We start from the raw sequence: 24,428 nt of genomic DNA on the forward strand, positions 1-24,428 counted from the left end.
GTTCTGATCAATATTATGAAATCCACATTATTCCCTGACAACTATCATTGTGCTGAAAACTTATGTGCTAGTGAACACTTACTATAGCAATATTTACCTAACAATATAAAGTTCCCACTTTTTTTTGTTCCTTTTGTTTTAGGTACTATGATTCTTCAGATTTGAGGAGCAACACTTTCTCTAAATGGGATGACAATTCAGATTCTTTTTGGAAGAAAGAAAATAATAGTAGAGATGTTGATATAATGTTAACTTCAAAAAGTACAGGATTTTCAGACAGGTATACCAAGAAGACCTAGCTGATTTTTGTACAGAAAGCCCAAGCTTGTTAATATGATTTGAGTACTGGTCATAATAGTGGGATTTTTTTCAGGCAACTTCCTGGCTGAATTTCTTTTGTTGGCTGAAATTTTTTGTAAGCTGAATTTCCTATTTACATTTGTACTTACGTTTTAAGAACTTGTCTGTTTTGCTAAGTGCTGTACAGTGTATGTACTAGAGGTAGTTCTCAAAGCATTTCAGCAAAAAATAGTAGACAAAAGATGTGGAGAGAAACTCAAATATTTGCACTGTTCTGAGAGCATACTTGCTTTACTTGCTTTGTTTATTGCCTAATGAACGAAAGGAACAAAACTGTAGGGTACTCAGCTTGTAAGATGTTGAAGATACTTGTAAACAACAGGTCTAATCATTGTGAAGATAAAATATAAATGTATTTCTTTGACAACTGGGTTTTTATCTTTGCAATCAAGTGGAAAATATAAGAATGTGAGGTTTTGTATGCTCGGTTGGTGTTTTCTGTTCTTCTGACTTAAAACTGTATTTTTAATTTACCTGTAAAATGCAGTTTGTGCACTTAAGTACAACTTTTTTTTTTTTTTAACACAAGCATCTTCTGTTGTTTCCTAAAAGTGGACCAGTGATGCTTATTACACAAAGTAGGGGTTCATGTCTGTAATGCTATTACTTCCTTATTTGAGTATATTTACTTAAGAAAAAAAAAAAAAAAAGCAAGTGTTGAATATGTATGTTTGAAGTAGAAGGCATTCAAAGGACATTGAAACTTTTTGTGCTATTATGTTTAAATCTGAATTTCACTGACAATTTTTGGGGTTTTTTTTGAGGTTTTGTAGAAATAGTCTGTCCTTTTTCACATAATTTAGCTTGCTTTTCAAATGAACTCTGAAAATAAAGATGAAAGATAAATGCATTTGAAATACTGTATGCTCAGCATCTTGTAAGCCCATGACTGAAATATTATTTGCTGCTTATATAAACTTAGTTATCTGAATTTCTTTATCCTGGGTTGATACTGATTTAATTTTTATTAAAAAAAAAAAATCACTATTATACTTCTAGATTCACAAAGCAAAGATGATAGTGCTTCTTGTTTGTTTTATTGCATTCTGCTCTGGTGTAAATAAAATTTACACTCACTAATGCAGTTTATTTTTCTTTTAGACCTGCATCTCGTCGTAAGCCTGACTATGAACCGTCCTTAAACACAGATGAGGCACAAAAAAAATTTGGCAATATAAAAGCAATTTCATCGGACATGTATTTTGGAAGGCAGGATCATGCTGATGTAAGTAGAAAGCAGTGATAAATATTTTTGAATGTTAAAACATTCTTTGACTGTAAACTTGGTGTTCTTATATAAAGAGAAACCAATAAATAGTTGAAATTGGTAGAATTAGTAAGATTATAGAATTATATCCAGTTGAATATTTGTTTGATAGAAAAGTACAAGTTTATGATAACTCTTGATAGTTTAGTATTTCATTTTAAGGAGTTGCAGCTGCAAGTAGGACCTTGCTTCCAATGTCATTCTTCTCTGATAGAAGTGATAGACTGTGATTCAGCAGTCTTTCTTTTTGAAAAAATCAGCCTGATGCTGGGTGAAGCCTTACTTCATTTGTTCTAAATACCCAAATTGATGCCAAGAAGCCATTGTTAAAACAGCTGTTCTCTCTGTATTTGTCACATGGAAATATTATTATTATTGTAAGGCTAACTATGCAGATAAATTGTTCAACAAGTGACATGTAATTAAATCAGCCTAGAAATAAAAACCAGATTGCTATTATGTTGCATTTTGGAGGCAAGGGATCATTTTAAAAAAATCTATCCTTACTGAAAAATTAACAATGTGAAGAGTAACGTGAAAAGTGATCAATGTATTACCATTCCCAAGGAACTCAGAAAAAGTTGAATTGAAAGCGTCATATGATTAGAAGGGTTAACATGATGCTAACTGCAGTGCTTTTTCCTTATCCTATGCAACTACTCCATTTCATATTTTTTAGTTGTTGTTTTTAATGGTTGCATAGTTTTTCAGCAGTTTCAGGGTAACCAATATCACTCTTCGATCAACTCAAAAATGAGTTGAGATAATGACAGACACACTGTGTAAGTTGTGAAAACTACGAAATGGGAACAACTTTCAGAATGGTCAGCTTCAGCCGGGTTTGTGTGTTCTAAAACTGTATCTAATCTCACAAATTATGTGGCATGACCTTGAAAGAAGACAGCTGTTACAAGACTTTTTATTCTTGAATCTTTTCTAGTATGAAGCAAGGGCTCGACTAGAAAGACTTTCTGGAAGCTCATCTATAAGTTCAGCTGACTTGTTCGAAGATCAGAAAAAACAACCAACAGGTACATATTGAAGAGAGTGAGAAACTGCATCATGGGGTGAATATGGTCCCATACTCTGCTTCTAGTTACACTGTCAGCTAGCTGTCGCTGTATTCTGCAAGAAGTGTGCGAAGTGCAGTATGCATTAGTATTGCTAGTAAGTCAAACAAGCACAACAGGTGTAGTCATTATTTTTTAAAAAAATAATGTCTTAAATTTCAAGTTCTGTATTTTCTGTTCAGTACATTCAAAATTTTGTACTGTTTTTTCATGTGACCTGTTGCAAATAATAGACTAACTATATTGCAAATAATTTTTGTCAAAGGAAAACTAATATTTTGTTGTAACAACAAACGAGGTAACACCTAAATTGACTATCATATTGTTTTTTTCTGATAAATTACCAAAAGTAACTTACATATTTATTTATGTGAAAATAGCTGTCAATATTATTATGACTCTAAGAAGGATCTTTAATAAAACCTTAGTGGCCTTGAAATTCCCACGTGATCTGTTGCATGGCATATCCATTCATCTGGATATCTGCTTCTAACACTAGTCTTGCCAAATTATTAAGGAAATTTTTCAATTAGTTTGGCTGTTTAAAAGATTTGTTGGAACACCTTACATTGGAGAGTACAGATCATCAAATTAGACAGGAAGAAGTATTAGGTTAGATTGACTGAAGTGTAGCCCCTTAGTCTATTGAGACTCTAATGTTTTATTTTCAGTGCCCATTATGGGTAGTGCAGTAATGTGAAATAGAAAAGGTAGGAAATAATGGGACATTTTATTGACTTGATCAGTTGTGTTTCATTCCTTAACTTGTGTAGAAGTGGGAAGAAAAAGAATTACTGAAGAGCTTGAAATCTGTGAGTAATTATGTAAATAGTCTGGAAAAGCAAACAGTATGCGGCAGCTGATTTTACTTTGGTAAAGTTGGAGGAAAAAAAACAAACGTGACTGTTCAGTTTTGATCCCTTGAAAGAAAGTTTTGAATATACTGGCTAGTAGAGAAATAACTCATGTTACCACTTACTCAAGTTAATTGAAATGTTAAAAAAAAAAAAAAAAAAAAAGGAGGGAAAAAGGCATAAAGCAAAAATTGCAGTAACTTACTTTAGCCACTTGAAAGAGTATTTGCAACCTGGTGTCATATTTGTGCTTAAAAAACATGTGGGAAACAAACAAAGAAATAGTGTTTCTTTCAGAATTTGTGAACTATGATTTCAGTAATACATGGGATTGTGATAACATTGTTATCTATTGTTGAATAGAACTTTTAAATTATTTTTTAATTAAATTTAATTATTTTAAAATTATTTTTAATTAAATTTTTCCTTTAATTTGTGTAATATATGTGGGGCTTTTACACAGTAATGAATAAGAGAATGGACTAGGAAAAGGTAAATGTAAGTTAAAGATAGGGTAAATCATGTGGTGTGAGATATATATATATATATATATCTCTGTGTGTGTGTATATATATGAATGTGCCTTTCTATGTACATGTACATATATGTGATAAAATTCTAGGGTACTTCCAGGCAGTTATATAATGTTTACTATGTGTATGTGAATTATGCACACATGAATTCATCAGTGACCACTTGGAAAGGTTCTTGGGGCTTGTGGGGGAATGTGGAGATTCCTAAAAGGATGAAAAATATCGGCCTGCGACTTGAGGTTAGTTACTAACTGTCATGTAACCCAGCAGTAAATTTAAATTTACATTACAAAGACTAAACTTCTGCTAAATTTTGTGGATTGTTAACTGCTCTAAAATAATAGTGAGAAAAAAAACACACCAGAAATTATTAGTCTGTGTATTATAAATTCACCCTATATTCAGTCTACAGAATCTTCCTTCCCTGCATGTCTTTCTGTTTCATCCCCCACCCCAAAGACTATCTTTTGACAGTGGCTCTTCTTGGAGAAATTTTAGTGCATTGATAGCTTGTCTAGTGTTGAATTAATGCCATAGCCATCATTAGTTCCATAAAATAAAGGTAACCAGGAGACTGGAGGCTGACAACAAGAACGTTGCTGTAATTCTGGGGTCCTTGCCAGAATAAAATGTCCTTTGAAACTAAAGTTTTTACGAGCACTGCTGAGGTTTTAGAGTAGAACAGTTTTGGGATGCTTGCTTTTGTACAGAATGCTGTAGGAGCTATTTACCAAAAAGAGGGGACTGCAAAAAAACTTTTTACTTCGCATTGTATCAGACCTGTTGCTTATAAAAGATGGCATGTCGAATGGCTGACTTGTAGATGCTGGTTTTGAGGGAGATGACAAGAAAAGGAGTTGCTTTCCTATCTCATTTACAAGAAGTTTTTCAGACAACCATACATAACCAGAAAAACATGAGAAAATTCATGTGGCTGAGAGGCAGTTAGAGCTTTTCTCAAGTTATTTATATGTGCAAGTTTTATTTCCATGACTCTGACTTTAATAACAAAAATGCCGAAGCATTTGAAAAGTGGAACATTTGATGAGTAAGGAAGTAAAAATTACAGTTCAGAAATAGGGCTGTCTCAGTGACAGTGAATTTTTGAAAATAATCTATAAACAAGTGTGCCCATGCATTCTAGAAACAGCTACTAGCCAGCTTTAAAGAGTGGAGTGGGAAGCTCTCTGCATGTGACTAGGAACCAGCCACATAATTTAGGTAGATCAGATTATCTGCAGTGATGTCTTTCTCAGCCTGCTAATGAGGCAGATGCCTTTAATTTTCCATAAAAAGAGGAGCTGCAGGTTTTCTCTCTCTTCCTCCCTCACCCCTGTTCAAAAAGAAAACAAGGAGAAGGAAGGGCTGCCAGTGTTGTAGCGATGTCCTGTGCCGAGCTGCGCTGCAGGTCGTGGAGAATGCGGCTGGATGAGCTTGTCTGAGGTTCAGTAATTGCTCACGAGTTACCAGCCAGTCAGGACTATCAGTTGGCTACGTGTCTAAATTAAGGCTACAGATTGCAGTCTCCATTTTGAAAATGGTTTATTTTGGGATGCTTCCTCTCAGGAGCCCCATTTATTCCTGAGATCATAGTTCTGTGGTGCTAGTTTTCTGCCATTTGTGCCCTTTTACATTTTCAGGTATGTAATATTTAAGGCATGCCAGTAATTCTTTTCACAAGTGAGTGGGTGATTGTAGTTATTAGCATGTTAATGCTTATCATGCAGTTAGTTTTGAAACATCTTTGATTTTTGTTATCTTTAGGCCTATGCTTTCCATAATAGCAGTAGAGCTAACGTTGGCCAGTTGGCTTTGAGGAAGGCTGGATTACCAGCTTTATTTTGGAGTTTTAAAACTAACCTTTACTATAATTTCCATTGAATTTTCCAAGACTCAGATGCAGTAATGCAAAATATGTGTGTATAGACAATATGCAAAGCATACCTATGCATGCACACAAATAGGGTTCCTCACTTCAGCCACTGCTGAAGTGGATTAATTTTTAAATTGCAAGGTAGTAACAGCTGTTTGGGGTACAAGAGAAATAACATTGCAGCAGATTGAAAGTGCAGCATAAATTATATACTATCCAAACATTAATTGCTCAGCTGGGAATACAAAGTGTAGATGATGACACTCTGGGTGGAATTATGAAAACTGAAAAAAAATAAATTTCTTAAATGCATCTTCCTTTTAAGGTCTATGCCTATTGTTTAAATTTTACAGTGTCAATCAGACATTGGTATTTAGTGCTCCTAGTAGTACATTGTACTTCAGGGGGGGAAAAAAGGCTGCTTTTAATACAAAAATCTGATTTCTTCTTGTATGTGTGTGTGTGTGTTGTTCTTTTAGGAAGCTACAATATTACAAATGTCTTGCCTTCAGCACCTGATATAGCTCAGTTTAAACAAGGAGTGAAATCAGTGGCTGGAAGACTTTCTGTACTTGCTAATGGGGTCATGACATCTATACAGGTTAGTAAAAATATTACTGTATATTAACCATAGTTAAAGTATTTCTATAGGAATTTAGTATCGTAGATCCTGCCATTGAATCATTGTTAGGGAGAGGAGTTTGGTTTTGAGTTTTGTAGACTGCTAGCTCACCTTCCTTAGAATATCTTTTTCACCTTTTCCCTTACATAGTTTGTTTGTTTTCTTACAACTGAAACAAAAATTCCATCATGGAAATTATATGCTGTCACTTTATTTTTAAATTAATAATAGTTCATAACTCAGGATAAAATAGTTTAGTTGGAAGGGACCTACAGCAGTCATCTAGCCTAGCTCTTGTATTGGCTCTTTTATTGACTTGACAGTAATACCTCTGACCCACGTTTGTGCACAAAATTAAGACATCCCAGTCTCAATAGTGTAAATAATGCTTTGTGCTCCAGTTAGTTTGCATTTCATATATGAGGTCAGTGGGAGCTCCTCAGGTGTTTGAAAATTGGGCTAATTATCCTGGAGTTAAACCATAAGCTCCAGTTCTTGGAAGCATTGATCAGTTTCTTTAAGTCTTTAAGGATTAAACTATTTATTTTACAAATACAAGTAAAACTAATTTATTTCAATGGAAAAAATACTCAGGTCTGTTTGTTTTTTTTTTACTTTTCTAGGATCGATATGGTTCATAACATCTTTTGTATTGACATTCTACACTAAAGAAGGATTTCTCTTCATATACACAAGTAATCACACTGCTGATTCAAATGAAGGTTGCCTTAAGACTGATGTTTTTACTTGTTCCAGCATATTTGTTTCCTTGTGCAGCTTTCTGGTTCAGCCTCTTCTTACTGCTATTTCATCTTACAGAGCAGAAATCTTGTAGCAACTTGTTACATTGCATATGCTCTTTGTTTGGTTTTGTTTTTTTTTTTTTTTTCTCCTTTACAGTCTTGTATTTCTTAGCGACCTTAATGTTAGATGTTGGAAACTTTATGTTATTACTGCTTTTGGCTGTGAGGCAGGAAAGAGAAAGAGGGGTGAACATGTGCATTGGAAATGAGGCTTCCTAATGGGAACCTCAGTGCTGTTGCATTCTTACCTGCCAGACATAACTTGTCTTCTGACTGTCTTACGAGCTGTGGAGAAGAAAATGTAAATTAAGCATATGGTGAGGTGGTATTTAGTGGACTGTAGCAAAATATAAAATTCAGTTAAACCTGTGCTTGTCAGGAAGTAGAAGAAGCTCTTGCAGTCATAAGTTGTTGTGCATTAAAATGATGGGGAATTAGTGTTTTAAAACAATATTCCTGCTAGAAAATTGTGTGCTTAGATGTGAGGTATGGAGAAGACAAGACACATGGTATATTGAATAGTGGATTTCATCTTGTCATGGGAATAACGTATTTATTCCTAGTTTTTAACATTACAAAAAATTGCAATATAGAATCCTTAAGTGCTTTTTAACAATCTGTGTTGTGTACAAATTGAAAAAAAAAAGGAGCCTAATAGAGTAGTTAATTAAATACTTATTAAAAATGTTTAGAACAATCTTAGTTTTTTGATAAATTATGAAATATTGAATGAGGAAGTAGCAAGGCTGTGTTTTAGACAGTCTAGAATTTATTGCTAATGACATCCTTTATAAAAATGATTATGAACTTAAAGAAAAAAACCTCACAACCAAGAATGAGCTCAAGCTAATTCCATACTGTAACTTTGTTTCTCAATTCAAATTTGTAAACTGCTGATATCTAATAAAAACAATTGATATAAACTCATTTTTAAATTAAATTTCTATGTGCAGACACCAGTCTCCAGCTTTCTAAATACTGCCATCTGTATTCTGTCTGTACAATAGTAAAACTAGCCTTTAATTTCAATTAGTGAAACTAGCTTTCCTATTAAATTGCTGTAGTGATTTAGAAATCATGAACTAAGGCTGGGGTAGAAAATAAGCTAGTGTATTGAAATACTATGTTGAAATACAGTTAATGGTATAACTGTACTTGTTTTTAAATTTCTAGCTGCCTCTTAAAGCTAACTCTCAGTTCAGGAAACTTTCTCTTGCAGCTGTTGCATTTAGATTTATTAATTCAAAAATGATCTTTCTCTTTTAAAACTAGCACAAGATCATAGAATCACAGAATGGTTTGGGTTGGAAGGGACCTTAAAGACCAAACTGTTCCAACCCCCCTGCCCTGGGCAGGGGCCCCTTCCCCCAGCCCAGGTTGCTCCCAGCCCCGTCCAACCTGGCCTTGAACCCTTCCAGGGAGGGGGCACCCACAGCTGCTCTGGGCACCCTGGGCCAGCGCCTCACCGCCCTCACAATAAATAATTTCTTCCTTATACCTAATCTGAATCTACCCTCTTTCAGTTTAAAACTGTTACGAGAGTCTCCCTCCATCTTTCCTGCAGGCCCCCTTTAAGCACTGGAAGGCCTCTGTAAGGTCTCCCTGGAGATGGTTCAGCTCTTCTCCAGGCTGCACAACCCCAACTCTGTCAGCCTGGCCTCACACGGGAGCTGCTCCAGCCCCCTGAGCATCTTCGTGGCCTCCTCTGGGCCCACTTGAGCAGGTCTATGTCCTTCTTATACTGGGGACCCCAGAGCTGGACACAGAACTACAGGTGGGGTCTCACGAGAGCAGAGCAGAGGGGGAGAATCCCCTCCCTTGCCCTGCCGGCCACACTTCTCTCGATGCAGCCCAGGACACAGTTGGCTTTCTGGGCTGGGAGCGCACATTGCTGGCTCACAGTCAGTTTTCCACCCACCAACACCCCCAGGTCCTCCTCCGCAGGGCTGCTCTCAATCCTCTCATGGCCCAGCCTGGATTTGTGCTGGGGATTGCCCCGACCCGTGGGCAGGACCTTGCACTTGGCCCTGTTGAACTTCGTGCAGTTCACACGGGCCCCCCTCTCCAGCCTGCCCAGGTCCCTCTGGATGCCATCCCTGCCCCCCAGCGTGTCGACCGCACCACACAGCTCGGTGTCGTCGGCAAACTTGCTGAGGGTGCGCTCGATCCCCCTGTCCGTGTCACCGACAAAGGGGTTAAACAGCGCTGGGCCCAGTACTGACCCCTGAGGAACGGCACTTGTCACCCCCCTCCACTTGGACATTGAGCCGTTGACCACAACTCTGAGTGACACCATCCAGATAATTCCTTATCCACTGAGTGGTTCATCCACCAAATCCATGTCTCTCCAATTTAGAGACAAGGATGTTGTGTGGGACAGTGTCAAAAGCTTTGCACATGTCCAAGTAGATGACATCAGTTGCTCTTCCCTTATCTACCAGTGCTGTAGCCCCATCGTAGAAGGCCACCAAATTTGTCAGGCATGATTTGCCTCTAGTGATGCCATGTTGGCTGTCACCAATCACCTCCTTATTTTCCGCGTGCCCTGGTACAGTTTCCAGAAGGATCCACTCCATGATCTGGCCAGGCACAGAGGTGAGACTGACTGGCCCTGAGTCTTCATTTCCATTTTAAAAATGGGGGTCATGTTACCCCTTTTCCAGTCAGTGGGTACTTTGACAGACTGCCACAACTTCTCAAATATGATGGATAGTGGCTTAGGCACTACATCTGCTGGTTCCCTCAGGATCTGTGGATGCATCTCATCAGGTCCCCTGGACTTGTGCACCTTCAGTTTCCTTAGATGGTCTCAAATCTGATCTTCTCTTACAGTGGGCATTTGTTCTGCTTAACTGTAGAGCTTTACGGTTTTGTTGCTTTGTTTCCTCTTTTCCCTTTCTCCTTTCCCACCCTATAGGGATGATTTTGCTAATATAACAAACAAATGAACTGGTCAGGGCTTGCTTTGGTTTTCTCTAATTACAGGTGATTATTCCAGGTTTTTTTTACTGTGTATAAAGTTAACTGAAAGAGCAAATTTATTACAAGTAAGATATGGTCTTATTTTCAGAGCTGCACTATACCAACAGCATTCAGTGACTTGCAGAAGAGTTGCTCCTCCAATAACTAGGTTGCATATTTAGAAATTTGTCTGTGGATGCAGTTGCTTAAATTAAGGCAGTGAAGTATAACAAAAGGTAGTTTGTTCCCTCCCATGGTTTCTCATATGTAACAAGGTATGTGAGATCACCTACAGTGAAATAATTTTGTGCATTTTTAATGTATCATTGCAATACAGCAAACCACTCACAGATGGAAAAATAAAAATAAAAAAATATATTTTTCAGTACAAAATAAGTAGTCGTTCTAGGAGGAAACAATGGGATTATCTTAAATACTGTAAAACGTGCAACAGTAACAGATGTATAAACTTTTTCCTCTTTGCTGCAATCTGAAGATTCCACCACAGAGTTGTCTTACAGGTGAACAACAGTTAAACATTTTCAGGAATATTGTGCAGTTTTGCAGGTTCTCTATGGCAACCCGTGTACTGCTAATACATTCTCTTGATGTTCTCTTGATGTAATGGGTGGATGAATAGCTCTTGACCCCCAATACACCTATTTGTGCCTTTAATAAACCCATGTGGTGTCACTCTGGTTTCATCAAATGGAGGTGGGGAGGAGTTGCCATGTACACTGAAAGAGCCAGCTTTAACTCTTCTGGTCTCCTGCGAATTCAGGATGCCATGGCACCTCTGATGTGATTGGACTGGATCAAAGGGAGAAAAGGTCTAAACCTAAAATTAGGTTTGCATTCCTGCTTTCTTGTGTGTCCTTTTCCTTATTCCCATCTTTTGCCTTCAAACACATTTATCAGCCTCTGGTAAGAGGGGCAAATGACTGATGCTGCTGCAAGTGTCACAGGTTTTAGAAAGCGTGATGAAACCACATAATTGGATCTGGTTTTGCAACGAGTTTCTGAGTAAAACTTGGCATTGGTCACCAGTTGCATTTTGTTGCAGTTCTTTCCTTAATCCTCTCTTCCTGCTGTTACACATACTGCTTTTTCAAAGCTGAAACTGAATTATGGCAGTGGCAGCTGTGAATCATTCCGGTTAAAGTTTCCTCCTCTTAAAGTCCAGTAAGGACACCGCATATAAGGGCAGGGGAAAGAGGATAATTTAATACTTTATATTTCAGAGAGTTTATTTTTGTATGTTAAATTGAAAGGGTTAGAAAAATGTTTGAAGTTAGTTGTTAAAACACCAGAACCAGCATTCATTCAGTGTGGAGACCTGTAGTCTCCTTCCCTGAGTAAAGTGTGAAGGGAATCTTGTTACTGTCTCTTTCTGTTGCTGTCTCCAAAATGGAAAATGCTCAATGCTGTCATTCTGGTCTGCTTCACATCAGTTTGTTCCACTGCTGGGAGAAGCAATTCCAGAGCCACTTTGATCCTGATTTAAGCTTTTTGTTTCAAAAGAATTTTGTAGTGCAAGAGAGGGCTGAGTGACTCTATAGCATAGGAGTCTGTAAACATTGCTTTAGCTACATGTATTTTAACACTGCTCTTGTCCTGCTCTCCAGACAAAGTTTAGTTGTCATTTTAAATCAAGGATGAAACTGAAGACCACATGAAGTGGTGTGTGCTTGATTTGGTTTTGAGGGGCTTCTAAACAAATCAGCTTTTTTGCATATGCATGCATATGAGACTGGATTCTCCTTGGTCAGTAATGGTCAATCTGGTGTCCTACAGACCTGGAGGTTGCTGAGGTGGTACAAAGCAGAAAAATTGCATTCATCCTATGTTCTGCTGCTCACAACTTCAAAGAAAAACAGAAGCACTGCCTTTGTCTTCTTCCAAGATCAGCTGCAACTGTCAGAATACGTTACTTCTAATTTTAGCGGTTTCAATTTAAATTTGCTCTTGATGTCTACAATTTAAAACCTTCAAAGGGAGTCTAGCCGTGCGGTCTCGCACACAAAGCAGTATGATCTCATGGTTCTTTTTCAACTTCAGTTTCTGTGAGACTTTTCCTTCCCTTTACACGGTGAGCAGCATTGCTTTCTTCCCAAGAAGATGTGAAAATAGAGAAATATAGCCCTGTTGAAGCAGTCCAGAGAGCCTTGTGGTGCTTGGAAGGTAAGTAGAGAGTTGTGTCCATCCTGTTTGCAAGATATGCAAGAACAGTTTGGCCTCTGCTTTGCAAGCCTCTAAGGGTGCACCTTCTTCAACAACCTCCTTGGTTTTAGAGAGAAAAGCGAGAAAGGAATGACAGAGGACTTCTTCGAATTTCTCTCTATCCTCAGCTTGTCTTACAGCTCTGTACTGAAGCTGAGACACTTATTTATTCATTTGTAGCTTTGGATTTTGTGTGGTTAGTCTGGCCTTTCTGTTCTCTTCAGTTGTCTCTTAGAGCAGGTTTTGATCTTAAAGGTAGCTATTTCTGTGTCTTAGCTAGTGAGAGTTCAAATCGGTTGTCTGCTTACAGAAATCAGTTGCCATTAGAAAAGTCTCAGCATACCTTGCCTGATCCCTGGCTGCGACACCAGGAGGTGTGGGTCTCCTGGAGTGCTGCGCCATCAGGGGCATCTAAAGTATCTATAGGTGGGCACCTGGATTGGGCCCTGTGTAGTTGCTGTACATTGGGCAATATGGATATCTACTCCCCAGCATTTGCACTGATGTTCCATACGTCTGCTGCAAGGACTCCTACATCTTCTCTTAATCGGGAGATTGGTGTGGAAGAGCTGTGTCTTTCCTTGGTGAAGGGTGGAGAAAATAATTATGTTGTTGGCAGGCTGGTTTGAGAAGACACAGCAGGATTGTCCGTGAGACAGGGTACAGAAGATTGGGATACGCAGGAGGCAGGTTTGGTGATGTGAACGTGGAGGTGTTCCCATCCCGACACTGCAGGATCCTATAACGTGGGGACAGAAAATTCTGCAGTCTGAAGTTTGTAAGTCAAATTCTTTACTGGTTCATCAGCTAATGAGCCAATCAATATAAAACAGCATTTATAGCTGTGTTTATAAATGGATGTGGTTTTCTTTTGGTTTCAGTTACTGTAATGATAAAGGTGACAAAATCCTCAGGGAGATGAGCACAGTGCAGTGCTTTGTGGATGTGAAGATTGCTAACAGAACAGCTTGATCAGAAATGACATATTCCAGAATTAATTTATACTGATGAATGCACTGTCATTCCGTTACTTACCCCCGCCCCGTGCTTGACAGGTTTGGCACATAGAGAGGGAAGGTGCTGACACAGTAACGTTGCTAAGAGAAGCTCCTTCGTCATGGTCTGTAAAGACCAGCTGTGTGACTAAACGTGTGCCCATAGCACAGAAAGATCTAGGACTTGTTACCAAAAATGATAAAAGGGGAAAGAAATGGAGATTGCCAGTGTTTGCTCAGAGAAAGATGCGTTAGCCAAACGTACTCATCCCCCACGCTCTGTGCAAGGTCTGACTGAGCAGTGGCTCCATCGAAAGGCAGCCTGTGAAGCTCACAGTGCTTGGGCATGAGGTAACACTTAAAACTCTGCATAGGAATCGCTTTTAAAAGCTGATGTGAAGCTGGATTTCTGAAGTATAGCAGCCAGCCACTGAAGAGGTACCCTCTTTCTTCTCCGGTTTTCTCATTCTATTGACATGAATTTCTGCATTCCTTCCTGGTAATACACAGTGTGCTCATAATGTCTCCTATCTGTTTGACAGTTCTTTCCTGTTTATATCAAAATTACATGATGCAGTAGTAATTCATGATTGATGTAATTACAAATGGGAGCAATGCTGGGAGATCCAGAAGCATTAATAGGACGCTTTGGAAACACGCAATTCACAAGAAGCTTGACCAATGGGAAGTGAATGGGCTGTATTGTATTTGTAACAGACTGGACTGCACATGTTTTCTAATCCACATTTGCAGCTCCTTGTTTTCAATATCTGAAGATGACTGTTATATTCTATAACACTAAATACCACCCTTTTCTGTCTTGAGAACACCAAAAAATAAAGGAAACGCAAAGCTATAAGTGAATTTTCTAGTTAGCACCTTAATTAACACCAATCATCCACTGAAGAGGAATGCATTTTTAATAACTGATTGCAACAGGGAATAACTGGTGTGGAACTGAGCTCCTTACTAAGATAAGGCGGATGCTGCTGCTTGCATAGTAATAATCTAATGATGTATTTAATGGTGATTTTTATTGGTACGTGCCCCTTTCCTGCTCCTGGGCTATGTTTTGTCACCCTCTTTCCTTGCTCTCCTGTTCAAGGTTAGAACAAGACAGGTAAGAAAAAACAAACTGCGAGACAACACAGCTTCAGGGGTGTGTTTGGTTGGGGTGCTTGGGTCGCTTGGGTGAACCAGTTTTTCAGAACCCTGTAGCCGCAGTGGAGGGTGATGAACCGAGGGGGCAGCAGCTGGAGTGGGCTTTCCCAGCCAGGTTAGATGAAGTCATGGCTGTGTTCAGTGAGGGTTTTCCCAAGATTTCCGGAGTTGACCCTTCACAAAGAGGTTGAAGGTGATTGCAGCAGCCTGGCTTCAGCTCCAGGGGAATGCTCATCAAGGCTGGGTTTTTCTTAGGGGAAGGATCTCTTCCCCAGTTTGGCTGAACTGAGAAATAAACAATTTGATTTTTTCTGATCCTGATTAACACAAAATTGTCTTAGTTTCAAAAATAAGCCAGTGTTTGTGTCCATAATTTTTCCTTTCTGAAACCCTTTGCTAAATCCAGTGAGGAACGAGACCACTGACACCCCCCCAGCTATTTTAACTTCTTTACAAACTCAGGACAGCTTTGCTCTGAGCTGTATTTTAAAGGTGCTCCACAGACCTGCCTGTTATGGATGTGGAGGCAAAATGCTGCCATCATGTCTGAGGGAAGTTTTCTGGTGTGCCAGCCTGCCAGGTCTGCTCTTAGGCCTGACTAAACTGTGGGTACTCGAGCAGCAACATCAGTTTGTCCAGTGGACCTAAGGAAATCTGTGCATTGCTGTCTCACTTCTGTAAATCCAACTGAAAATAGGATTTGTCTGCACTGAGAGAAGTCTCTCCTGAGGCATGATGAGAGCTCCAGTTCATCCTTGAAGACCAATGCTGAAGGCAAGCACCACCACCACTATCTGGTTTGTGAAGGTCAGATGAAGAATATACGCAGGCCATCATAGTGTTCCCAAACCCATAACTGCTTTCAACAGTCTTTGAAATGTGAAGGGGAAGAATTAAGGCATGTAACAATTATAAAGTGAATCCAAATGTCCTGTTCTTGGGGGGAAAAAAAAATGTGTGCTTCTGAGTTTATACTGAAAATGCTGCGTTTTTGCAAAATAAGTCATATCCGAAAGGAAAATACAGGGGAAGAAAAGAGGGTTTGGGTACTTCAGGGTAGAATAATGAAATTATTTTTTTTCTTCTTACTGAGTGGAAGGCCTTAAATCCTTCAGACCCATCTTGGCAGCTCCCGACTGGAAGCAGAGATGTGTGTCACATACTGCTGGGGGTGGGAGGGGTGCTGGTTTGAGGGAGTCAAGGGCCACCATGCACAAGATGGTTGTGCTTTGCATGGCCCCCAGGTTTGGGGGTGGTGCTGTGGTGGCTGGTTTTATTCTTACAGCTAAGAAGTTTATTAAAAGGTTTTCAGAAAACTTTCAGCTTAGAGAATCTTGCCTGTGTTTGCATGAGTTGTAGCTTAGAGGTATGAACTGCTGTGATCATTTTAAGTTCTAAGTCAATTGCCAAAGTAATTATTTAAATCATGACATTATTACTTATGTGTTTCCAACCACATTAAAAAATTAAAGGAAGTTTGCTATTACAAAGTTATTCAGTGGTTATTTTCTGAAATTCACTGTGTGGTATAAAGATGTTAAAGCCTTACAAAGCTGTTTGCCCCAAGTCTGGGAAATGGGTTGAGTCTTATTTCATCTTACTGAAGTAGGATTTGAGGTTAAAAAATTGTTAAAAACATTAACTATGCTAATTAATGGAAACCACAAAATGAAACCAGTCTGCTCTGATGAACAAATGAATTGAAAAAGAAAGGAAACAATATTAATCAACAGCATGCAGATAACTGGGATATTTCTTTTACTTTATGACTTGTGGGACATTACGAATGAAATTGGGGAAAATTGATACAGAAAAGCAAATGTTGCTTGATTATTCCCTTTTTTTCCCCACAAGGTGTACCTTATTTGTGCTGGCATTTCTACCAAGTGGATGCCAAGCAATTCAGCTGGCCAAGATGGGGCAATACTTGATTAAGTCGTGTGTGATAGCTTGTCCAGACTCTGGCATTCCCCTTTTGCTTGGTGAACATCTCATCCTCTTGCACAATGTTTTTCCAGACTGGGGGACTTCTCTGTCACCACGTGGCAATGCCAGCATCCACCTCACATTCCTTCCCTGGCATTGTGAAGCCTCTCTTGGTTTGGCTGAGTTTTTGACAGCTGCTTGTTTTCTACGTGCAAGTGCTGGGAAGTGATGGCCTTGGCGGGAGGGGTCTGTGCTGCTGAGGGTGGCTGGGGTCCTTCTAGGCTGCCAGGGCTGGAGGGAAGAAACTGCTCCTAGAAGGATGTGCCTCATCCTCCCTGCACCTGGCTGGGGTGATGGGAGGACCTTGGAGGTAAGGACGGAAGGCACTGAGCTCCGGCACTCCTTTGCAGTCTTTCTAGAAGCTCTCGCCCAGCCACCCCATGCTTGTGTCCTCCCGCCTCCCTGCCCTGGGCTTTCTGTCACAGCAAGAAGACAGGCTGTGACTGGAAACCCAGGTCAGGGTGTATCAAGGCAGGGAGGGACCAACAGCTCACCGTCCTGGCCTGAGAAACACAAAGACAGGGGTGTGAGAGCCTCTGGGCTTGAACTGATTTCTGCCAGAAGTTGCTGGAAGGGTGACGGAGCAGAAACCCAGGCAGTACACAGAGGGGCAGAAACAAGCAGTGGGCATCAATCCACCAAACTGGAGGAACCCTATCTCCAGAATCAGAAGGTCCATAAACAGAATTATGGGCAAAAAAAATTACTTCCACAGACTTCCCTGCTCATCCTCTCCCTTTACAACTCTTTATCCTTCTTAATGGGACCGTATTAACTATGTCCTATGTCCCTCAGAAATGTTACCTTCTCTGTTGTGGTTGCTTACATTGCCTTTTCCTCTCCCCCCACATCTTTTTTCTGTCTAGAGCTCTCTGCACTCATCTCTCAGCAATCATTTTTTCCAGTTAGGCGACGCCAGCTTTTGTAGCCTCTGACCTCCTGTTCTCAGCACTTCTATCACTGCCCTTTTCTGCTTTGTTTCTTTCCCCTCAAGTGATTTGCCTTGCAGCTATTTTTAACATTATGAAGCCAACCCTTTAAGGCACTGTTTGTACTTACAGTGGTTTGATTTCTCCCATTCTTTAATGACATTAATACCAGTTTCAGTTCTGTGCTCAATTTCTCTTCATTTTCCAAGACCTAATAGACAAGTGCAAAATTTCTTCATGTAAACTGTCATCTGCAAGTTTTCAAAAATCCCAGGACTGTTTCACCGGTGGCAGCAGACGTCTTCCAGCACATATTAGTCACAGTGACTTGCCGCCCTCCTCCCCGTTCTCAAAGTTACGGAGATGTGCTCCTGTCACCTACATGGCCGGTGTGGGGTGAGGTCCCAGCTGAGGCTGGTGCCTCAGCTGGTGGCAGGATGTAGCTGAGAACACCAGCTCCTCCCTCACCTATTCCCTTTGCTGCTTATTTTGATGTTGCAGCACTAGTCCTGCTTGCAGCGCCAACTAATTCAAATTTATGCTCCCAGATGACCCATTCCAGCTCCTCCACCTGCTGAGGGTGGATGGAGAGCTGAGGCTCTTGGACTCTGTGGCTGTAGGCATCATTCCCGCTGATGTGCACCGCGGGCTGGGTACTGGTGTTGGGATTTGGTTTGAGATCGACACCTCAGGTCGGTGTCTGAGCTCCCTTTGCAGCTGGCAGAGACCCGGGCGCTGGGCCCACGGGAGCAGCCGGCCGGTGAGCCGCGGGGTGTTTGCATTCAGGTGGTGTTGCCTGGGTCTCCTCCAGCTGGAGAGGGAGCTTGGGCACTGCTGCCCCGAGCCCCGCTCCCCAAATGCCTCAGTTTCTTCCTGCACAGCCATTAACTTGCACTGCTTTGAACAGCAAATGTTTCTATGATGAATTAATAATATGGAGTGCCTGCCACTGACCTGTTTTTGGCCATGGTGAGACCAAGTATTGTGTCTGTGCAGCCGGGGCACCCTGCAGCTCCCCAGACCTGCTGCTTGCTGCACCCCATCTCCCAAAATCAGCCTCTCCCAGCTGCTCCTGGCTTCCTCTTGTCTGTATTTCTAATACCCCGCTGGTAATTGCTTTTACGATATGTACACTGGCACTCGCTTCTGTCTGAGGCCATCTGAGCTTTGTTTTGTGGCCGCTACAATATGCAAGAACGGAGCCACGGCACTAAGCGTGAAAGCTTTCTTGGCCGAGCAGGGCAGGGAAGAAGCCGCTTGGCCTCAGGATCTCATTCCCTCAGCTTTGATGGAAAACAATGGCAGTTTCTGGGAGCTATTATAAACTCAGCCTGCAGGCTTCAAATACGCATAAAATCTGCTCGCTTGAAATGAGACGCCGAGCTACGTGGTGGGCCAGGGAGGCAGGAGTGCATGCACCCAAGACTTGAGAAAATGGGGAGTGGGCAGAAATGTGAAGTAAAGCATTACTTAAGCGTCTAACTGGAACATAACTGCGTAACTGAGATATAACTGCTGTTCTGATCCAAAGTGGCTAATAGAGGAGAGCTGACTCAGCAAATCAATAGTAGCTTTTTGCCTCATCTCATTCAAACAGCACCCTCTCTGGCTTTTTTCTCTTTTTTTCCAAGTTTTCTAAACGTCCATGGAAATATAATTTAATACTTTCATTTCCCCCTTCTCCCAGTGAAAACTGCAGTGCTCCACCTTTAGCAGGATCCAGCAGTGGGCTGGATCTGTGCACGTCCCCCGGTTGCAGCAGGTTTCTGCAGCCTGGGAGGTGGACTTGAACAGCAGTGAAGGCAGCAAGAGTGAAGAAGTGTGGAGCTGCTCAACTTTGTCCAGCAGAGCAACCAGGCCTGGGTTACAGCCTGGTTTTCTTCAGTCTTGGCTCCTGCACCACTCTAGATTAATGCACCTTTTGTTCCCCCTGAAGGAAAAGGTTGGTATGAAGTCCAGACACCTCAGGGAGTGAAAAAACAGTGTCTGCCCTGACTAATCCCTTGGACACAGCAGCTTGCCTTCATCGATGAAAAAGGAAAAGCTACCTCACTGATTTCAGAGAGTCAATGAGGTGCGTGTGGGAGAGGAGCCACAGCCCCCATCACCCCGCTGGCAGCAGATGAGTGTCACTGAGTGCGGAACATACAGGTGGTTTAACTGCAGCTGCAGCCTTTCCTATGGCAGACTTAATACCAGAAATGCCAAGGGAATTTCTGAAACCTTACTGAATTTCAAGCAAAAAGGTGCATCATTCTGGAGAAGCATCAAAACTGTGATGTAAATGCTAATGAATATGGGTACGTACAGGCTTCTGTAGAGACTGGTGGGTCCATCGTGCAGAGCACTGTATACAGAGCTATGTGAATAGTTCCCTTTTATAATTAGTTTGGAAAAAAAATGGAGATGTAAAGTTTTGTTCTCACTCAAAGCAATTAAAAAATATCAGATTAAGAAAAAAAAAGTAAAGAAAAAATGTTTTGGATCAAACTAAATATGTTTTTCAGCCTGAGAGGTGATGTTTTCTTTCTAGTTGGAGACCTTTCAGTTGAAGCGCATCTTAAATACACTTAAATGAAAACCAAAAGACCTGATCAAAAATGCCAGGAAGAAATTATCTTTCCTCTGACTCTTTCCTTTTATTTCCGCATTTGTTTTTTTGGCACGAACAGTCTGGAATCCACAAAATGTTTTGTAGGCATCAAATCTGTACTTTGTGTTGGAAAAAGCTTCTTTGGGGGTGGGGGGGGGGGGGGGGGCGGGGGTGGTTTGTTTTTCTTTTTTCCTGGCTGCTCCCTCACTATGTGCACAGGGTAAGTTACAGCCCATTTCCCAAATTGCTTCCAGTCTTCCTCCTCCACTGGTACAGGAGAGGAGAGGTCCCCTTACTGGCGACGTGTGGAGTGAAGGGGGACTGTAACCCTGGTGCACGGCAGAGGGGAAGCCCAGTATCCTCATGAAGAAACATGGAGCTGTAGCTAAAAGACATCTGGACTAGGCTCCCGTGCTCTATTCCTGCCTGCTTGAGTCAGGACGGAAGGAAACCCACACCCTGCTCCAAAAAATCTTTTACTTAACTCAAAACAAGCCTCAGAGATGGGTGGGGGAGAAAATAAATAATTGGGATGCCTCTGCCATGCAGCACCCGAAAGGGGGGTCAGCTTCTGTCTCATGTCTGTGGCAGGGGCCTGCTGCAGGCAAAGCAACAGAGCCAGGAGGAGGAGGAGGAAAAGGAGGAGGAGGAGGAGGAAGGGCAAGATGCATCAGAAGCAGGGGGTGCCCAGGCAGGCAGCCCCACAGGCATGCTGGTGAGAGCGGGTCTGGTTTTCCCTGGCCGGAGCAGCTGGACTAACTGGAGATCCCCCCACATACAGATACTTCCCGTGGCACTGAGCCACCAATTTAGCAATTCCCTCAGAAGCAGATAAATAAAATCCTGTCTTTCCATCTAGACCCAGGGCTGGAGCAGGTCCACAGCCTCGGAGGTGGCTTTGGCAGGAACCACAGTAATGGCACGAGGTGCGGCCGGGCTGCGTGCCCACCCCTGTACACCCCGGCACATTAAAGAAAGCCTTTATTTGCACCAGTCAACAGCATTTGCAGTTTCTGTTTGTTTTCAGCTCAGGCCAAACAGTGTCCGCAGGCTGCCCAAGTGAGTTGGTAGTTCTGTGGATGTAAAGAGCTCGCAGCACCCTGACCTGGCAGGGCAGCTCTGGCTTTGGCTCCAGCAGCAGCAGCACCGGCAGCCTCGCCGTGCGTTGCCTGCAGCTGGCCCCCAAGGCCTTTTGTCTGTATTACCTTTTAATTGCTAGAAAATTCAGCAGGGCATTTGGAGAGTAGGCAGTAATAAAAAGCTAACTTAAAAGAGTGTGTTAGCTGACAATACAGATAATGTCACTTCCTAAATGTTTTTTTTTCAAGGCATTGTTTTTGGCAACAAAATTAATGTTTAAGAAATTCAGACTGGAGGAATTTAACGAAGCTACACAACAAAAACATCCAGTAGAGTATCTTTAGGGAGACTCCTGTTTCCGTGACAGTATTCACATTATGCAAAATCTAAGTTTTCGCTAAAAATTAATTTTAAAAAATATCTCACTCTCATAGTTGAGAAAATAACTTTAAATGAACATAAGTAGGAGTTACTTCTGCCTGAGCCTCTACAAAACCTGCAGCAGCGAGGTTAATGTCCCGGTTCCCCACAGTTCTTCGCACTGTTCAGGTGCTGCATTGCTCCCCCTTCTGCGATGGCTGCAACCAGGAGAGCTGCCCCGAGGAGCTCGGCCACCCTGAGGGGTCCCAGGCCGAAAAGAGAGGTGAGATAGGGTGACCGGCTGCTGTCACAGCAGGTGCCTGGTTGAGTTTCTTCCTTTTTTCCTTTTTTTTCGTCATCAGGGTGTCCAGGTGGAAGGTGATTTTAAGCTGCTTCCTCCTCTTTCTGACACGAGGATCTCCAGGTAAGGGGATGACCAGCTCTGGCCCTCCAGCCCCGACTCTAGAGACATGGCCACCATGGCTCATCCCAGCAGCAAAAGAGTATCCTGTAATGAAGGTCAATCGGCGGCACTCTGTGATTTTTGGCAGAATCCGCTCGCCCTTTGCAGCCACAGAGTGCAGAGCTGTGTCTGTGGGCAGTGACGTGGGTGACACCTCCACAAAAGGAGCACCTCCGGGCAAAAGACAGTGGCACAGCCAAAGGGCACAGGATGAGAAAGCTGTGACCAAGCTCGGGTGCCTGCAGGGGAAGGGTCCCTGGAACCAGGTGGGGTTAGAGCGGCCATATACCCCCAACCACAGCCCTGGAGGCACCTACCCCTGGGGCTGGGTGGTCTGTGGGGAGCAAGGGATGTGGCTTGGGCTACCGGGGTGGACAGGAGGCTCTCAGGGGCCTGCCCTGCTCCAAAAATCAGCGGTCAGTGACAAGCAGGGTCTGCTGAGGTGGGTTTTGCACGTGCTTGATTTTCGGGAGCGTGCTTGGGAAGGTTTGTGGGCTCGTTTGGTTAGTTGCAAGTCTGCTAGGATGAGTACGACAGCACTGTAGTGCCTTGTGTAAAATGGCTTGCTCTTTTAATTTGGGTTGGGGTTTACTTTGAGATTTTAAAATATTTCTACAAAGCCTTTTGTTGCATCTGCAGCATTCTGTTTCCTTCTCTTGATATCTGAGACTGCTGGGACGTTGCATAGAAAGAACATGCGGTATGTGGCTGCAGAGAGGAGCAAAACTCAGTAGGACTTGTTTGATAAAGCAGCCACATCCCCCAAGCCAGGCGGAGGGAAGCTGCTGTTCACTGAATAGGTGGATAATGTTGCCCTGCCCAGGATGGGGTTTGTCACCTTAATTTGCAAAGCGCTGTGCCCCAAGGACCATCTTTTCTTCATGAAACATTCAAAATGTTATGCTGATATTTTAATGTAAAACCAGGCATTCGTGGTTTTCACATCTTGGAAAATTTAATTTCAATCTGGCTACCTATTCAATGCAAGCCCTATTTAGCTGGGGTACTCCTTGGTTCCTTTGGCAAAATACTCTTATTTTCACTCCTCCCTTTGTTTTCTCCAAGGCCAGGGAGGAGTTTGACCAAAAACCTCCTTGCCACTCCTCCGGGCTGGGAGCTGAGGGTGCCCTGACCTGGGGCCACCCTTGCGGTGCTGCCGGTGGACACGGCCGGGCAGGGGCCGGGAGGACGGCCGTGCCGCACACGTGCCACCATTTCCACTCCCACCGACATTTAATCATTAACCTCCCCGGGGCTGCGCTCGCGGGCGGTTTGCTGGGAGGCCTTGCTCCCGCCGTTGTCCCACTGCAGGGGGGGGGGGGGCGATGGCGGTGCGTCCGCCATTTCCTGTGCTGTCTCAGCCCTTTGGCTTGGCACGTCCCGGTGTGCCACGGGGAGCTGCGGGTTTTTGCGTGTGGGCATAAGCTGTCGGTGTGCCTCTCCCCCAAAATGCCCACAGGGATCCCCCCCTTCCCGCCTGCTTCCCTGGGCTTCCCGGGAAGGGCCAAGGCAGATGCTGCTTGTTGGCAGCGCTTGGCCCTGCCGCTGCCTCTGGCTCATTTCGGCCTCCTACTCTGAAATGGAGGCCAAGTGCTTAATTGCTCGTGTAAGGTACCTGGGGGGCCTGCGGGCAGGAGTGGGCCCGTGGTGCCACGCGCCGCTGGTGCTTTTTATTTTTCTGCTAGTTTTTTCACGGTGGCCGCCAGGTTAAGGCCACTCACCGGGGCATCCTGGCACCAATAGCCCCACCACCGCCTGCGCATGGGCTGTGGCACCTCGGGGAAACCCCCCAAAACCCAACGCTGCCCTCCCTCCAGCACAGGGCCAGTGGGCCAGAATGGGCTGTCTTGCAACACGGTTTCCTACGCTCCTGGAAATTATGAGAGAAACCTTCAACGGGAAGGAAATACAGGATAAGAAGGACACTTGGTGATCCCCAGCCAGAGGCATTTGGGAAGACAGACCCGAGCGGTGTTAGGTCAGTCCTATGCCCTTCATTTCATTTCCGTGATCATAACATCACATCATGGAAGCCACTCTAGGTAGCGCTGCAAAGCGAATGTTATCGATTAGTTTTACAAACAGAGAGCCTGAAACCATTTTGAAGACACAGATGTGCAAATATCTGCGTATCTAAAGTGAATATTTAATTTTCCATTCATAAATTTAGGAAGCCTGTAATGAGACCTGGCCTGAACTCAGTGGATTGTACTTTCCTGAAGGCAAAAGCAGTATTTTGCGAAATGAGTTATGTTAAAATGGTTAATAATACTCCAAGCTACTCAGCTGAGGGGAAGG

General features: G+C 42.6%; 1 protein-coding gene across 1 annotated transcript in view; it reads left to right on the top strand.

Moving 5' to 3' along the window:
* Nucleotides 1-8,305, top strand: part of ARFGAP3 (ADP ribosylation factor GTPase activating protein 3) — a 33,878-nt gene extending 25,573 nt beyond the window's left edge. The window contains exons 12-16 of the mRNA XM_042795486.1: nt 143-280; nt 1,462-1,585; nt 2,568-2,658; nt 6,437-6,558; nt 7,203-8,305. Coding sequence (XP_042651420.1) covers nt 143-280; nt 1,462-1,585; nt 2,568-2,658; nt 6,437-6,558; nt 7,203-7,220 — 493 coding nt within the window. The 3' untranslated portion in view covers nt 7,221-8,305. The remainder of the gene's footprint in view (nt 1-142; nt 281-1,461; nt 1,586-2,567; nt 2,659-6,436; nt 6,559-7,202) is intronic.
* Nucleotides 8,306-24,428: the final 16,123 nt, after the last annotated feature.

The sequence above is a fragment of the Tyto alba genome, unplaced genomic scaffold (assembly GCF_018691265.1).
Source record: "Tyto alba isolate M040663 unplaced genomic scaffold, T.alba_DEE_v4.0 Super-Scaffold_21, whole genome shotgun sequence".
In the NCBI taxonomy this organism is placed as follows: domain Eukaryota; kingdom Metazoa; phylum Chordata; class Aves; order Strigiformes; family Tytonidae; genus Tyto; species Tyto alba.